This window comes from Zootoca vivipara, chromosome 16 (assembly GCF_963506605.1).
Source record: "Zootoca vivipara chromosome 16, rZooViv1.1, whole genome shotgun sequence".
In the NCBI taxonomy this organism is placed as follows: domain Eukaryota; kingdom Metazoa; phylum Chordata; class Lepidosauria; order Squamata; family Lacertidae; genus Zootoca; species Zootoca vivipara.
The window spans coordinates 7501073-7518775 of NC_083291.1; the positions used below are offsets into that span (position 1 = coordinate 7501073).

The 17703-nt window shown below is 43.2% G+C and overlaps 1 protein-coding gene across 1 annotated transcript; it reads right to left on the reverse strand.

Annotated features, from left to right (window-relative positions):
• Nucleotides 1–338: 338 nt before the first annotated feature.
• Nucleotides 339–11466, reverse strand: PLGRKT (plasminogen receptor with a C-terminal lysine). Its single transcript, XM_035097382.2, has 5 exons — nucleotides 11318–11466; nucleotides 9224–9310; nucleotides 2077–2207; nucleotides 1232–1341; nucleotides 339–858 (listed from the first exon to the last, which is right to left on the reverse strand). Exons 2-5 carry the CDS (start codon nucleotides 9302–9304, stop codon nucleotides 737–739), a joined length of 444 nt encoding a protein of 147 aa, XP_034953273.1. The 5' UTR covers nucleotides 9305–9310; nucleotides 11318–11466; the 3' UTR covers nucleotides 339–736.
• Nucleotides 11467–17703: the final 6237 nt, after the last annotated feature.

Consider the following 17703-nt stretch of genomic DNA (forward strand, 5'->3'; position numbering starts at 1 on the left):
AGAGCAGGTCCTAAAAATATACCTCTCAGGTATCCAAAGGCCAAGGTAAACAGGTGTTCCGGTGGCTGTTTAAACTCAGTCACGCAACTCCAAATGACAAAAACCATAATGGGTAATTTGGCCCCTTTGCAACTCTTAAAATCCCCACACACCCTACAACTCCCTTGTTCAGGTGTCTCGCCATCTTCAAGGGAGTCCTCTACCATTTCAGAGCTGCTGCAAGGAGATCCAGGTTGCACTGAAAATGTGAGCATCTGCAAAAATTCCATGCTCGCTGTAAAGGAATCTCCTGCTGCTATTAGAAATAAGACACAATGAAAAGCACAACCCAACCACAATTGTATTAAATCCGTTTTATTCCATAATGCGCATTACAGTCAGATAATAGTTTTTTAAAACAAGTTTGCCATGATCCATCTAGGTATAGTGCATGTAGTCCTCTTCTCTGATCCAACAGGAGAAATTGTGTGTGCTTAGCCCAGATTAAAAAATAATAATTGGCCTATCGGCTTTTTGAGAGGGAGAGCAATGGTCTCTAGAATCTAGACACACACACACACACACACACACACACACACACACACACACCAACTGTCTTTCTTGTCAAGCAGCTTGACTGGTGAGATTTTAGCAAAGGCTCCCTGCATACACACTGTTAGATCAGAGCTTCACAAGTCAGTGACATGATTACAAATAGATATTTCTGTTCTCTGAAGCACTGCTTCACCACACCAAACTATTTTTCAATGAAAAACAAGCTCTGTGCTCTTCTGGCTTTTTCAAGGCCATCGAAAGTGAGGGGTCCTTTTGGCATTTCCACCAACGCGTTCTCTGTGTCAAGTATATTCTCTGCTTCACCTTGGGAGAAAAATACGGACACGTGTACAGTATATACGTTTGTAAATTGTGAGAGCAAAATGATGACAAATCTGCCATTAACTAAGTGTTGTTTGCTTATATTAGATTTATATACCGCTCTTCATCGTAAGATCCCAGGGTGGTTCACAGAATAAAATACAGGATAAAATCAAGTAAATAAGTAAAACAAAACACCAAACAATACCCCCCCTTCCCACAGACACATTTAAAAGGCTGTAGTGTAGGATATTAATCAGCCCAAGGCCTGGTTGAAGAGGAATGTTTTTGCCTGGCACCTAAAAATATATAATAAAGGCGTGAACCTTTCTGGGGAGAGAATTCCACACTGCAGTGTGGAATATACAATACCTACCTTTCATTCTTTGCAGAAGTGATCCATAACCCATATCATAATTGTAGGCAAGTATAAAACTTAAAGGAACAATTGGAATGAATAATCCAGGCTTTTTTCTTTTAATTGCCCTGTTTATTTAAAAAAAGTAAGTAAGTAAGTAATATCCTAAAGCTTCAAACAAAACAACACATTGAATCATAGCATCATAGAATTGTAGAGTTGGAAAGGGACCATGAGGGCCATCTAGCCCAACCCCTTCACAATGTGGGAATCTTTTGTCCAAGGCGGGACTTGACCCACGACCCTGGGATTAAGAGTCTCATGCTCAACCATCTGGAGGGCTGAGTTTGCCTATGCCTGTTATATACAATACAGTAGTCTATTTTAATTCCCTTGCTTTTAACTTGCTTTTAATCTTTTATTATTTTACTGTGTGCCTTTTTGCTTCTATACTGTTGTAAACTGCTGTGATATAGTTCTATGATACGGCGGTATATAAATATTTTTAAAATGTGTGCAGCGAATGACATCTGCTTGCACAACAGAACCTTCTTCCCTCTCCTCCCTCCATGGACACTCCCCTAAGTCCCCCCCCCCAATCCTCCAGAGAAGATTTAGGGGGCACAAGAGACGGGGAAATCCCATTGCACAAATGGACCTCATTCTGCATGCACACAACAGCTTGGCTGAGTGCCACCCACTGAGCAAAATTCAACTAAGTTATACCCAGAGTAGATGCACTGGTATTAATGGATGGACCTAACTTAGTCACGTCCATTAATTCCAACAAGTCTACTCTGAGTAAAGCTTAGATGACAAACATGCAGTCTCCCTTGCATTATTCAGAAAAAAGGGGTGCATACCCAGCTGTGAGACCGACGACAGAAAGTCCGAAAAATGCTCCAAAATACTTGAGAAATTCCCGCGTCCAAGCAACCTGCATAGCCATTTGCCTCTCACGCATCTGATTTTGCATCAGGAGTTGCCTTTCAAGCTGTAAGTAAAAGAAAAAGACAACAATAATTTTATTTGCAAATTTAAGTAACTTTTCTACAGGACAGTTCCTACGTAACTGGTAAAACATGGTTTTTGTATTAGTGTACTGTATATACTTGTTGTTATGGTTGATATGACCATGACGGTCAAAACAACAAACTACGTAAGGATATATTATTTGTGGCTTAAGAGCAGCGTCGTGTCTAAGCTGTGTGGCTGTTCTAGAACTCTTTCAGCAAGGAAATTACTGGCAAGTGTAATATTTCTATTGTTCTTTTGAAGTGTATGATGTGCCCTATTCAGGTGCTCTTTTTAGAGGGGGCAAAAGCATGAGTCAGGAGCAATGATCTTTCTAAAGCCACCCGCTAGCAAAGGTTATTGACATCGCTGCACATTCAGTACATCTTGCTATTTGGTCAAGAGATTGTTGAGCTAAACTGCAGGTGACAACTGCACACACACATATGGTGATGGTTTTCTGGGTTTGCACTACACAGAAGCGTTATCCACTCCATGGCACCGAAAGCTTCAAGAACAGACCAGTTTGGCCAGTACACTGCCACAGCAAAATGTTGCCCTGCGCGTCCTTGCATGTGCTCCACCACGAAGCTCGCGGGGTGACCCTGGGCCAGTCACTTTCTCTCTCTCAGCCCAACCTACCTCACGGGGTTGTTGTGCCGATGAAAGGAGGATGGGGAGAACCATGTCCCTGAGCTCCGTGGAGAAATAGGTGGCATATAAATGGAGCAAATGAAATCCCCGCTTACTTCTGTATCATGTTTTAGCTGGAAACCCGTGATCCTCGGGATGTTGGTTGGACTCCCAGCTCTCACCTGTATGGCTGCCATGATGGGAGCTGGAGTCCAACCTCAGGAGGAACACCGATTCCCAAATCCCTATGTTAGTAGAAAAAAATTGCTCTCCATTGAAAGCAGTGCAATTTGAACAGCGGCTAAACTTTATTAAAAGCGGCCACTGTGGCAGCCTAAGCTTGCAATGTTATCGATTTCACAATATCCAATATCTTGCTTAGGAGGCAAGAGTTATCCAGCTCTGCCTTATCAGGGACTCTTGTTTCGTAACCTTCCCACTTAGGCATAGGGATTACCCTAGCTTCTGTCCTGCAGCAGCCATAGACTCTGAAGGCCTGCATAATATATTGCATGAGAGTCAGAGGGGGGCATGTCCTCTCCTTGTCAGAATGCTCAAACAGCTATTTTGTGTCCTTGGTGCCAGTATAATGGTATTAGTTGTTCCGCCAAGACTGGTGCAAGATTCCAACGGTAGAGCATCAACTGTACTGGGTATGGCGTAGGATCGTTCAAAATCATCATGTTCAAGCAAACAACATGATTTCTTACTTTGATAAAAGAAAATCTGTGAATAGACTGCATTTATTGGTATAGTTGTTCGGACTGTTGGGTCCACCCAATAGAGGGTCCAACAGTTGCTGTATGTTCTGTAGATGAAAATGAAGGGAAGGTGGGGCTAATCAATCTAAGAAGGTAGCCCATCTAGGAGAAGGAAAACTCTGATCCTAAAGCTCCACTGCTATAATGATCTCTGGCAGGCGAGTGGCCTGGTAAAGCAGCAAAGACTTGCTGTCAGTCTTATACTGTACAAGTTTATTCAAAGGAAAAACACATTCAGAGCATGGCAATCTGCCTCATTAATCTAGTTGCTCAGTCTGACTTATCGTTCCTTCCCCCAACAGGAAGAACGCCAAAATCCCACCTTTCGTCTCCGTTGCGCTCTAATCTCCTCATTTTAGGACTGCAGGGCCGAGCTACCTCTTCCTCAGAAGACTCAGCCTCTGACACCTTCTTATCTGCTGGTTGCCTGGCAAAGCCTTGGCCAATGTCCAACTCTCCCACCCCTTGGGAACTAACTGCTTCTTCCCTGGAAAGGAGGGGCCCTGGGCCGTTCCCTCTAAAATCAGACAGATGGCTCACATCTACAGAGTCAACCTCTTCCTCACTCAACTCAATTTCCAAGGCTGACTCTCCTGGTGTGCTCGGGGGGCGGGGAGCACATTCCTGACAACTGCTTTACAGGATATCTTTGGGAGAAGAGAAGGCTAAGGAGCAAACCCTACACAAATCCAGAGTGGAGTTCCTAAAATGGTTGGATTGGGCTTTGTACACCTCCTTCCGGCAACACCTGGAGCCAAGCTGGCGCCAAACATATTGCTCTGCTTTCCTTTGGACCACGTCAGTGACGCCGGGAAGGGGGGGTCTTGTCATTTGGGCAGCCCCTCCATACACACTGCCCAGGTTACTTTGGTGCTGCTAATGCAGCGGTTTAACTCCCCACCACCACCACCGGAGGCGCACTCCATTGTCTCTCAAGAAAAGTTGTCCAGATTCTAACTACAGAAAAGCAACATTTGGATACCTGGATTTTCAACAGGCAAACATTGCCATATAAATTGAGAAAAATCACCTAATTCATTTCATTTATTGCTCTCTCGACTCTAGCAAAACATTGTGTGTGTTTTTTCTTAAAAAAAAAACACATAGAAAAAGATACAAGGTAATGCTGGCATGTTTTGCCGGAAGCTAAAATAAAATTAGTTATAAAAGATTTCACTACCAGTTTTCTTTGCCAGCACTACCATTTTTAATCCACAAACTAAATGGAAAATTGCATTTGTCCACATAGATTAAGCTACAGCCAAGACAACTGCAAGATAGTTATGACTTTTTTCATATTAGGCCTATATGTATTCCCACACATTCCCACACTTGACAAATTATTAAATGCCAAAATATGTAAGCCATATGCAAAACTTGCAAATAATTTTAAACTGCGCATTTCCACAGGCAAAAGAGGTGAACAACAAAGAACACCCTGTAGACTTTCTAATAAATGCTTTTTGGACTCCAGCACTGGAAAGTAGCACCTTCATAAAGTAATTTTGAATCCCACATACCATTTTTAAATACAGTCGTACCTTGGTTGTCGAACGGAATCCATTCTGGAAGTCTGTTTTACTTCCAAAAACATTTGACAACCAAGGTGCAGCTTCTGATTGGCTGCAGGAGCTTCCTGCACATAATCGGAAGCCGTGTTGGACGTTCGGCTTCCAAAGAACGTTCGCAAACTGGAACACTCACTTCCAGGTTTGCAGCATTCAGGAGCCAAAACGTTTGACTCGGAAGCTGTTTGGCTTCCAAGGTACGACTGTAGTTGCTGTTCTCAAGCTTAAAGATATACTGTAATTTACGATATTCCAGAGAACTGGGTCTGAAAAAGACAAGGGCTGGACCACCATTTTAAAATATACTCCTTTTATTTTAAGCACATTGGTGCTTATTTTCCCACAACGCACTCCTGAAAAGGGCTCCAAACTATGCCAGTTAAGATGATATAAAGTTATTTCCAGTTCAACTGAGTCTAAGGGAGGGGTAAAAAATGGGAAGGCAGGACATGAGAGAAAATGTCACCCCTCTCCTGTCATGTCCCTCAGAAACTTCCACCACCCCAGAACGGCTCTCTTAGAATTTTGATCAAATCATGACACTGAAAGGGTATCTTTTTTATGTTACACTTAATAGTGGGGAAATCACCCTGATAGTCTAAAATACATCTTTAAAGGTCATATATTTTTGCAACGGTTCAACTAAAATATAAGCTATGAAATGTTGAAGTTAGAGGAGTTTCTTAAGATTTATAACAATGAAAACTCCAGCCTTCTCCTGCTACTCCTAATTTTTTTAAAAAAAATAGTTACCAAGACCCTTCTGTCTACTACCAAGACCCTTTTGTCTACTATATTGACATAATTATCTGAATCAAGTACTAGAAATGTAGTAACAGAAATATATACTATCATCATATTCTGCAAACAAAGCATTCTTTACATAACTCAAGAAAATATTAGTGGTCCTTATCTAGAGAAAAGTGCAAAATCTCCTGGAATAACCATGTTTTATAGCCTTGTGCCCTTTGGACTTAATATAGGGCATCCTATATGACTTGCGTTAGCCATTACTAACAAGTTAAACATCAGGAAAAACTTTCTGACAGTGAGAGCCATTCGACAGTAGTACAGTCTCCCTCGGGAGGTTGTGGACTCTCCTTCCCAGGAGGTTCTTAAGCTAAGGTGGGATGGTCATTGGTCATGGATGCTTTAGCCAAGATTCCTACATTGCAGGGCGTTGGACTAGATGGCCCCTGGGGTCCCTTCCAACTCTAAGATTCTAAGCCCTATGGATTTCAGTGTGTCTACTCTATGCATAATCCAGAGATCCAGCCCAATGTTGCGAACTTGCAGTAGGTTAATCTTCTGTACATATTTGATTCATATCCTTACTCAAATATAGTTGCCATTAATATGAAATCCGAGATCAGCTCTGCGGTTCATTATGTAGTACTGGACAAGGCAATTTATTAGGTTCACATTTTACATCCTCTTTCACTGAAATCTCGGATGCGTGAGGGGGAGGGCAGGTGGCGAGAGAAATCAGAACGTGAATAACATAGTGGTTAGCAATGAGATAAAATCATTATCCAAGCTTCTTTTGGTGTTCTTACATTTTTAACAGCCGGTCCGCTGCGAAGTGCTACTAACAGAAAATGTAATGTTCCTATTTCCTCAGAGAAGTTTTAAATTTCATAGGACACCCACCCGCCCTTATGCCAAAGGCACGATTCTCCTTCATTATAACTTCACAGTGTCACTGTCTGTTAGATGAAGCTAACAGCTATGTGTTAAACTGGTGTAATTCCCATTATAGTCAGGAAACAGGAAGCACGTAGCTTCTCTCGTGCTTGCCCCAACGTTTATTATTATGTTCTTCAGCTACAACCCAAAAGAAACACTGTGTGCACTTTTTAACAAGTCAAACTCTTTAGTCATATGGCGGTAAGATACACGGCAAAAAACATTCCAGTAGCCGATATTTTGTGACAACTGAAAGTGACACATCTAATTTAGTGGAAGACACCCAAGCAGAATTTATTGTCATTAAAAATTAAATTTATCCACCTGAGTTCTATGATTCTATACAGTATTTAGTACGTATCTTGCTGCAGACATTAAAAAACAACAACACTGAACTGCAAGAACATCAGTCACTCTTATTTTCTAGACCAGGGGTTCCCAACAAAATTTTCTCGAGGACCCCTCATCGAGCCGCTATTGTGACAAGGACCCCCATTAATTCCTAATCCTAAAATTAAAAAGTGAGAGCCAAATTAAGAGACTTTTTATATTTTATATTTATACGTTTTTTACAGTTACAACAGAGTACTCCATCAGTATACAGTTAGTTTTAATTTTCAGTTCTTAATGAGATGAGTTAAATCTGTCCTTTGAGTCCATTATTTCTGAAATATTAGGTTCCAAACTTGAAACCTTCACTCTGAAATCCGACCGCATGTCGAGCCGATTCCTATACAGTGGTACCTCAGTTTATGAACACAATTGGTTCCGGAAGTCTGTTCATAAACCGAAGCGTTCATAAACTGAAGCGAACTTTCCCATTGAAAGTAATGGAAAGTGGATCAATCTGTTCCAGACGGTCCGCGGAGTACTTAAACTGAAGTGTTCATAAACTGAAGCAAACTTTCCCATTGAAAGTAATGGAAAGCGGATTAATCTGTTCCAGACGGGTCCACGGAGTACTCAACCTGAAGCGTACTTAACCCGAAGCATGGGTGTAATTGGTTCCGGAAGTCTGTTCATAAACTGAAACGTTCATAAACTGAAGCAAACTTTCCCATTGAAAGTAATGGAAAGTGAATTAATCCGTTCCAGATGGGTCCGCTGCGTTCGTAAACCGAAAATTCGTAAACCGAGGTGTTCATAAACCGAGGTTCCACTGTATTTGTTTTTCATGAAACACATGGAAGAAAATGCTTGCTCACACCGATATGTGGTTGCAAATGGAAGGATCTTTTTCATTGCCTTATCTCCAAGTTTCTTGTAGTCCTTGCGGCATACAGCAGAACTACTGCCTCTATCTAATTCTAGTTTTGCGCTAGACTCTGCTCATGCAGGAAGCGGCCAAAACAAAAAATCTGTTATCATACGAAATATATTTAATATATTTTTTATTCTAATAGGATCTTGAGGACCCCTCTGGCATAGCTCGCGGACCCCTGGGGGTCCCCGGACCACCTGTTGGGAACCACTGTTCTAGACTAAACCATCTTTTCTTCACCCTCTCACAGGAAACAATACCCCTCTAATTCATTACTTTTGTTTGCTCGGGAGTTTGCCAGGCTTGGATTACACAAAGTGTGCATGCACACGAAAGCTCATACCTATGACAAACTTAGTTGGTCTCTAAGGTGCTACTGGAAGGAATTTTTTGTTTGTTTGTTACAAATACCACTGTTAAAACTAGGCAGCATATCATTCAAATAACTAGGAGCGTAAAATATTCTATATTTTGAACCACATACTTTAAACTCTTCTGCCTCCAAGAGAGCCCCAAGGACTACTTTAAGGGAAGGAAAAAATATTTTGAAGACAAATTGCACCAAGTTTAGAATGTGATTCTGGAAGCAGAGAATACGTAAACAAGCCCTGCAGAGGTTTTTTCCCCTTAAAATAAACATCAACACACAATTATTTCGGATATATTTGTATCGCTTAAGTGTTCTGAAGCTGCACAGCAATGTATTATATTAACAGTAAGGTCTTCAGGATAAGACAATCCGATCACCCAATCAGATTTGCCAAGGAAGACAAAGACAAAATTAAATTCTACATGGCAGATTTATAAGATCTGCAGGAAAACAGGATACTGTACTTTATTACCTTTCTGTTCTTTAATCTGCTTCCTGTTCTCCTACTGGGAAGGTTGGGCAATGAAGAAGAGTCTTTGGCAGTTCCAAGGTGCTTTTGTCTGGGAACAAATGATCTAATCCATATTTTTACTTCAGTTCCCAGTACCACGTATGAGATGCATGTCATTGTGGGGTAACCAATGCTGTATGCACATATTTTTCCACCAGAGTATAAAATAATTGCATTGCTACATGCTCTGTAATATAATAACCAACCTGAAGTCGAGAGTTCATGAGCATAAACTCCTGTTGACTCTTCAGGCTTTCATTCACAGACTTCGAAAACATGAAACCCATTTTGACCTAAATGGAGATAATATATATTTTTTTGCAATGAGCATTAACACTGTTGAAATTTGAGCTACAAGTATTATTTCCCCTCCCATAAAGAAATGACTCAGTAATAAAACGCACCAACTGTCCAAATCTAACACCTGAGAAAACTACTTATTCAACCTTTGCATGTTATTGTCAACACTTCTCTTTATTTGGCATTTTATTGACACTAGCCCATCCAGAGAGGCAGTGGCCTGAAATTACATAGTAGGAAATGTGGAAAGCCTTGCTGTGGATTCCCAGCCCTGGTGCCCTTCAGATATTCGTTGGACTCGGGTGATTTCCTTCAACCCCACCCAGCATAGCCAACAGCCAAGGGTGATGGGAGTTCAAAACACCTGGAGGGCACCAGGTTGGAGAAGCCAGTCCTAGAAGGTGGCTTTCTACAGTCTCTGGGTGGTAGAGGCAACTCAATCCTGGAGGTGGGGGGAAATATACATCACCTACCCAGCCCCACAAGTACTTAAAAGTAATTGGGATTTACCCAAATGGCAGACTATCTGTGGGGTGGGGTGGGGTGGGGTTGTTTTATATACAGTGGTACCTCAGTTTATGAACACAATTGGTTCCTTAAGTCTGTTCATAAACTGAAGCGAACTTTCCCATTGAAAGTAATGGAAAGTGAATTAATCCGTTCCAGACGGGTCCGCGGAGTACTCAACCTGAAGCGTACTTAACCCGAAGCATGGGTGTAATTGGTTCCAGAAGTCTGTTCATAAACTGAAGTGTTCATAAACTGAAGCGAACTTTCCCATTGAAAGCAATGGAAAGTGAATTAATCCGTTCCAGATGGGTCCGCAGCGTTTGTAAACCGAAAATTCATAAACTGAGGTGTTCATAAACCGAGGTTCCACTGTACATATATACTGTATATGTGTGCGTGTGTTGTTTTATATGTGTGTGTGTTGTTGTTGCTGCTGCTGCTGCTGCTGTATGTTGTTTTATATATATTTACAGTGGTACCTCGGTTTAAGAACAGCCCTGTTTACGAACTATTCGGTTTACGACCTCTGCAAAACCGGAAATAGTGTCCCGGTTTGCAAACTTTACCTCGGTCTAAGAGCGGAATCCGAACAGCGGAAGGGCACTGGCGGCAGGAGGCCTCATTAGGGAAAGCGCGTCTCGGCTTAAGAATGGTTTCAGTTTAAGAACAGACTTTTGGAATGGATTAAGTTTGTAAACCGAGGTACCACTGTATACTGTATATGTGTGCATGCATTGTTTTATATGTGTGTGTATGTGTTGTTGTTGTTGTGTGTGTGTTGTTATGTGTGCGTGTGTTGTTGTGTGTGTGTGCATGCGTTGTTGTTATATATGTGTGTGTGTTGTTATGTGTGTGTTGTAGTAGTAGTATGTGTTGTTATATGTGTGTGTGTTGTTGTTATGTTTGTGTGTGTTGTTATGTGTGTGTTGTTGTTGTAGTAGTAGTATGTGTTGTTATATGTGTGTGTTGTTGTTGTTGTTGTGTGTGTTGTTATATGTGTGTGTTGTTATGTTTTTCTGTGTGTGTGTTGTTATTTGTGTGTGTGTTGTTGTTGTTGTTGTGTGTGTGTTTATTTGTGTGTGTGTTATGTGTGTGTTGATGTTGTTGTAGTATGTGTTGTTATGTGTGTGTGTGTGTGTGTGTTGTTGTTGTTATATGTGTGTTATTTGTGTGTGTGTGTTGTTATGTGTGTGCGTTGTTGTTATATGTGTGCGTGTGTGTGTGTGGTTGTTGTGTGTGTTGTTATATGTGTGTGTTATGTTTGTGTGTGTGTGTGGTGTTGTTGTTGTTTGTGTTGTTGTTTGTGTGTGTGTGTGTGTTGTTTTTGTTGCAGGAGGGGAGAATAACAATACAGGGTGCAGAAGCGCTCCAGGTCCGAAGGTCCACCCTGGCAGCCAGCCCTAGAGAGCAGGCGCTACCCCTGGGAAGCTTCCTCCCGCCCCCTCCTCCTCCCTAGACCCTCGCTCGCCCCTCTTTCCCTCCCCCCTTACCTGCCGCCTCCCCGGCCTCCCCTCCTCCTCCTCCTCTCAGCGGCCTCCCTCCGTCAGCCCAGCCGGGCTCTCCCTCCTCTCCGCCCGAGCGGACTTCGCTTCGGCCCGCCAAGACTCGCTTGTTTGCGGGGAAGCTGTCCGTGGGCCAGGAAGCGACGGGACGTCATTTCCGGGCACGTTTCCTCCTCCTCCTCTTTCTTTTTTCCCCTCTTCTGCTGCTTCTTCAGCGGCCGGCCGGCGTTTTGGCCGGAGTTTGGCATAAGTGGCCCCGTCCCTCGTACTGACCCGTCGTTTCTACGGACTGCTGTGTATCTTCTATGAATCCTAGCAGGTGTGGTAAGGGGCCACGAGGGTCATCCAGCCCAGCCCCCCCCCCCGCGATTCAGAAATCTTCTGCCCGACGTGGGATTCGAACCCACGACCCTGAGATGAGGAGTCTCGTGCTCCACCGACTGCAGCTGTAGAAATCTTCCAATAAAAATAAATACTGTAAACAGGGAACGATTTCAGCGGATGGGTGGAAACTGCGGGAGGGAAAGAGAGGTTGGGAGACCCTCTTTTTTATTTGCAAAAAAGAAAAGAAATGAAATGAAATGATCACACACATAGGGTTACTAGACCAGGCTTGCGTGCTGTGTTGTGTTGTGTTGTGTTGTGTTGTGATTCCCCAGCTACTGTTTAGGGGGCACATTTATGGGGAGTAAGCCCCGCTATCTTTCAGGTTTGCTTCCGAGTAAAGCTCGGGCTGTGGGGCTGCAATCCCCAAGCTTACTCAGAAGCAAGGCCCATTTAATTTAAGTCAGGGTTTGTAGGTGGGAGTGGGGAAATGTGTGTAAAAGAAGAGGCAAAGCTCTTCTACTTAGGATATAACTGGCCAAATGAAGTGTTCTGTTCAGCAAAGGGACTTTCCCTCAGCCCCAGCCAGGATGGCCGATGAACAGGTATACTGCATTATTGGCTGAAACCAAAAGTGCATTCATTGAAAGTGCGTAAGTTCCCCCAAAGAATTCTGGAAATTGTAGTTTCCCCTTCCAAGTCCTACCCTGTTTCTCATATTTTAAGACATACCCATAAAATAAGCCATAGCAGGATTTTTAAGCATTCAAGGAATATAAGTCATACCCCGAAAATAAGACATAGTGATAGGCGCAGCAGCAATGCCGGCCGCGGCAGGAGGAGGAGGAGGAAAGAAATAAGACATCCCTTGAAAATAAGCCATAGTGTGTTTTTTGAGGAAAAAATAAATATAAGACGTGTCTTATAATATGAGAAACACGGTACAGCTCCCAGCACTTCTTAACAAGCTTTGGGGGGAATCATGTGCTTCAAATGTGTGTTGAATGCACTTTAAATGCATGGTGTGGATCCAGCAGAAGTGCGAGAAATATATTTTAAATGCATGCATTTTGTAACCAAATCAGTATGGAAGTGGCTTTCCAGCTGCAAAAGCTGTTAATCAAAGAAAGGGACCAGAAACTAGATAAAACATGAAATCTTTAATTCTCTAGGTCAGATCTTTGGACGCCCTAGATCAGTAACATTGTAGTATATAGTTGGAAATTGCATGTATGCGAGACTATTTAAGGTGCTAATTTAGTTTATATGCCTAGTCTCCTTAAAGTTTTGTGTTGTTGTTCTTGTTTTTAATGAACTTACCGTACCTATGCACAGGCCTATAAAGTACAGTACAGTATTCCATTGCTTCTTTGAAAGGAAATGACCACAGACCTTGTACTTATTGTACACCAGGTGGCACTATTTCTTTTCCATTGTGCTGCAGTTTGGCTACTACTAGACAACTGAAACGTGCATGGTGATGGCTTCCAGGTTTTTAAAATCTATATAGGGCCACATCCGTATTATAATTTAAAGCACTATTATACCACTTCAACAGCTGTGGCTTCTTCCAAAGAACCCAGGGAACTGTAGTTTGTTAAGGTAGGGTTGCCATATTTCAGAAAGGAAAAACCAGGACAGGACTCGAAAGTTGCTGAGCTTTTAAAAGGAAAACCCCTAAGATCCAGGTATTCCACCTTTGAAACAGTGGCATGGCAGCCCTAAGTTAAGGGTGATGAGAACTCTGTGAATTTTAGCTCTGTGAGGGAAATGGGGGTCTCCTAAGGGACGCGGGTGGCGCTGTGGTCTAAACCACTGAGCCTTGGGCTTGCCGATTGGAAGGTCGGCGGTTTGAATCCCTGTGACGGGGTGAGCTCCCGTTGCTCGGTCCCAGCTCCTGCCAACCTAGCAGTTCAAAACCACGTCAAAGTGCAAGTAGATAAATAGGTACCGCTCCAGCGGGAAGGTAAACGGCATTTCTGTGCACTGTTCTGGTTTCGCCACATGACCACATGACCCGGAAGCTGTCTGTGGACAAATGCCGGCTCCCTCGGCCTATAGAGCGAGATGAGTGCCGCAACCCCAGAGTCGTCCACGACTGGTCCTAACAGTCAGGGGTCCCTTTACCTTTAAGAACTCTCTTCAAATGAACTCCTGGTCCCCATGTTACTTCTAATTCTTAATTCTAATGTATTATTTATTCTCTAAGTGACTTTAATATTCTAATTCTCTTTTGTAACTGCTACTTCCAGTCCCCCACTTTATTGAATACCTTAATATACTGTCTTTCTGTGGTACTCATTCTAATCTAGCACAACCTCTTTCCCTTTCCTTGTGTTAGGCCTGTTCCTTACTACTACCGGTATATTTCCTAACTAGAGCCAAAGATTTGATGCAGGGCAAACAAGGATAATGTCCTGATAATTTTTACTGCAGCAGTGATGGGCTCCAGATTTGATCAGAGCAGAGCCGTTTCCCCAGTCAATATGGTTCCATAAAACTGCTTTTGTTCTGTAAAGGTTAAGGCCATAGGAATGCAAGTATTAACTCTTCCTCCCCTTTGGCTTCTTGCACACTCCTGACATCTGCTCAAGAGGGGGGAGGGGCTTCCATAGCAGAAGAGAAACTGGAGGTTCAAATTAATTTCCTTACAGCAGAGGCCATTTTTTTTGGCATAAGGGCTCTGCCGGGGTCCCAGAGTCGTCCTGCCTCCTTCCCAAAGCCTAGTATATTGAGGATGATGTCTGATTTATGGTCAGGAAGGGGTATGCCTACGTGTCGAATTTCACATGCAAGTGTGAACTGAACTAGTTGTAAGCTTCTAGTGAAGTATTACTTCGCAAATAGTTTCTTCATGAGACATGCAATATTGCACAGTCATGATTTCTTCTTTGTATTACTTTCTGTTTCCAGTAAAGCTCCAACATTCTTTGGAATAAATTTCCCCAGAGTAGCTTCCTGGAGTTCGCCTATTTATAAAATAATTTCAGTTTCGTTTGTTTTGTTTTTACTAAAAAAAACATTTGCAAGCAGCACAAGTCACTGAAGGTTCAGCAACTAAGGCTGCCATCCTACGAATATTTAGGAGACGGCAGAAGCACTTTATAAACTCTAGTTCAACTTGTCAGTAAAAATCAAGCCACACTTTCAATCCTGTCCCTGCTACTTTGGAGTTAGACCCATCAAAGGGTTTTGATGCACCATAGCTGACATTCAGCAGATGGGAAATGCAGCAATGCTTCGGCCAGGACTGAGCCCATGCACACTGCATGAGACACAGTTTCTAAGCCTGAACTTGGCATCTTCTGAATCACCTCAGAGGTTTCCAGAAGTATGCCGCTGGATAGAAAGTTAGGAAGCGAAAGCCTTTAAGGCTGTTTTCAAAAGGCCATGGCTCTGGCATGAAGAGTCGTACTTGCTGGGCACATGCCAAGACCGCCACACTTACATGGGTGCCATGAAGCCCCCCCCTCCACCACCACCCCACAATGCGCCTGTTCATTTGTCCTCTCTGACCATTCAAGCAGTGACAAGAGGGAACAGAACCTCATCTTCCACTTGTGTTGTAGATAGAGTTGAGAGTGGGAAAGTGTGTGTGGGGGGGAATTATATTCCATTTAAAGGTGGACTTCCCTAATTCACACCCTCTGACATGATATGCAAACAAAGTCAGCTGTCCCTTAAAATGTGCACTTCTAATTTCACAAATCAGGGTAAAGTGTTCATAAAAATGTATATGTTAGTGAAGACGAGATACAAAAATACATCTGTATTTGGGGAAATGGCCTGCAAAGGTCATTAGGCAAAAACGAACATGCAGAAATGTGTAGGGGGAAACTGTACAAAGATGCTGTTGAATTTTCGTGCAGACTTTTTTTGCAAACCGAGGTGGAAATGTGGAAGACTGAACTTAAGCGTAGGAAATTTGAAAGTGCCACCCTCGTGCATCACTAGCATACAGTCAGACTATGAATAGGCAGAAGCAAAGAGGAGGTGAGCCAACTTGGCGTCTTGCCCAAGCAAGGTCTTCTGAAACCTGGAGTTGAAACTGCAGAAGACAAGGAGTTCCTCAGAGAATGTCATTGCCTGAGTCACTAAAGTCCTGTGTGATCCCCCATGAGTCATGGGACGTATGCTTGGCCAATATGAGAACAGGATGTTGCACGAGATGGGCCACTGGGCTGATCCACAAGGCTCTTGTTATCTTCATATGTGTGCATACCCTCCAACATTTCTCCAATGAAAACAGGGACATCCTATTATTCAATAATAATATTTTATTATTTATACCCCGCTCATCTCATTTTTTGACAGAATTACAAGCCTGGTAGATGAAGGGAATGCTGGAGAGAAGTGACTAGTGGGGTGCCACAGGGTTCTGTCTTGGGCCCAATCTTATTCAACATCATTATCAATGACTTGGATGATGGGCTTGAGGGCATCCTGAGCAAGTTTGCAGATGACACCTGTCACAGTGGCCTGGGTGGGCTACTTCAGAGTAAAGACTCCACACAGCTCTGCATTTTATCCTTTTATTGGTGCTGTGTATTTACAGTGCTGAAAACAGTGCTATTTACAGATAGTGGTGCATGCTGTCAGTCTTCCGCAGAACCTCCAAATGGCGGTTCGCGCGTTTTCCTCCAACAAAGTAATCTTGGCATACTGAATCTCCTCCCCCGGCGCTTCTTACGCAATTCCGGAGTAGCTGGGATCGGCCTCTTTTCCACCGTCTCCCTGCTTCCCTGTTCCTTTCCCCGGCGGTGCCTGTGCTCCGCTAAGGTACTCAAGCTCCTGTTTCCACTTCCTGAATCACCACTCGAAGTCTCCCCCTCCCCGCTGGGGGAGGAGCTGGTATTCAGGATGGGAGGGGGCTGTCGGTAGCTCTTATCCCTCACAACACCAAATTGGGAGGGGTGGCTAATACCCCAGAGGACAGGATCACACTTCAAAATGACCTTAATAGATTAGACAACTGAGCCAAAGCAAACAAGATGGATTTTAACAGGGAGAAATGTAAATTACTACACTTGGGCAAAAAAATGAAAGGCACAAATACAGGATGGGTGACACCTGGCTTGAGAGCAGTACATGTAAAAAGCATCTAGGAGTCTTTGTAGACCACAAATTTGACATGAGTCAACAGTGTGATGCAGCAGCTAAAAAAGCCAATGCAATTCTGGGCTGCATCAATAGGAGTATAACATCTAGATCAAGGGAAGTAATAGTACCACTGTACTCCGCTCTGGTCAGACCTCACCTGGAATACTGTGTCCAGTTCTGGGCACCACAGTTCAAGAAGGATACTGACAAGCTGGAACGTGTCCAGAGGAGGGCAACCAAAATGGTCAAAGGCCTGGAAACAATGCCTTATGAGGAACAGCTTAGGGAGCTGGGTATGTTTAGCCTGGAGAAGAGAAGGTTAAGGGGTGATATGATAGCCATGTTCAAATATATAAAAGGATGTCATATACAGTAGAAGAGGGTGAAAGGTTGTTTTCTGCTGCTCCAGAGAAGCGGACACGGAGCAATGGATTCAAACTACAAGAAAGAAGATTTCACCTAAACATTCGGAAGAACTTCCTGACAGTAAGAGCTGTTCGACAGTGGAATTTGCTGCCAAGGAGTGTGGTGGAGTCTCCTTCTTTGGAGGTCTTTAAGCGGAGGCTTCACAGCCATCTGTCAGGAATGCTTTGATGGTGTTTCCTGCTTGGCAGGGGGTTGGACTGGATGGCCCTTGTGGTCTCTTCCAACTCTATGATTCTATGATTCTATCTGACTGGGTTGCCCGAGCCACTCTGTGCTGCTTCCAGCATATACAGAAACATAATAAAACAAACATTAAAAACTTCTCCCCACGCAGGGCTGCCTTCAGATGTCTTCTAAAGGTTGTATAGTTACTTATCTCCTTGGCTCAGGGGGTCACATAACTCCATACCCAACAACATTTCTCTGATGAAAATAGGGACGTCCTAAGGAAATGTGCAGGATCAAATCAGAAACCGAGATGGCTTCTGTATTTATGGGACTGTCCCTGGAAAATAGGGACATTT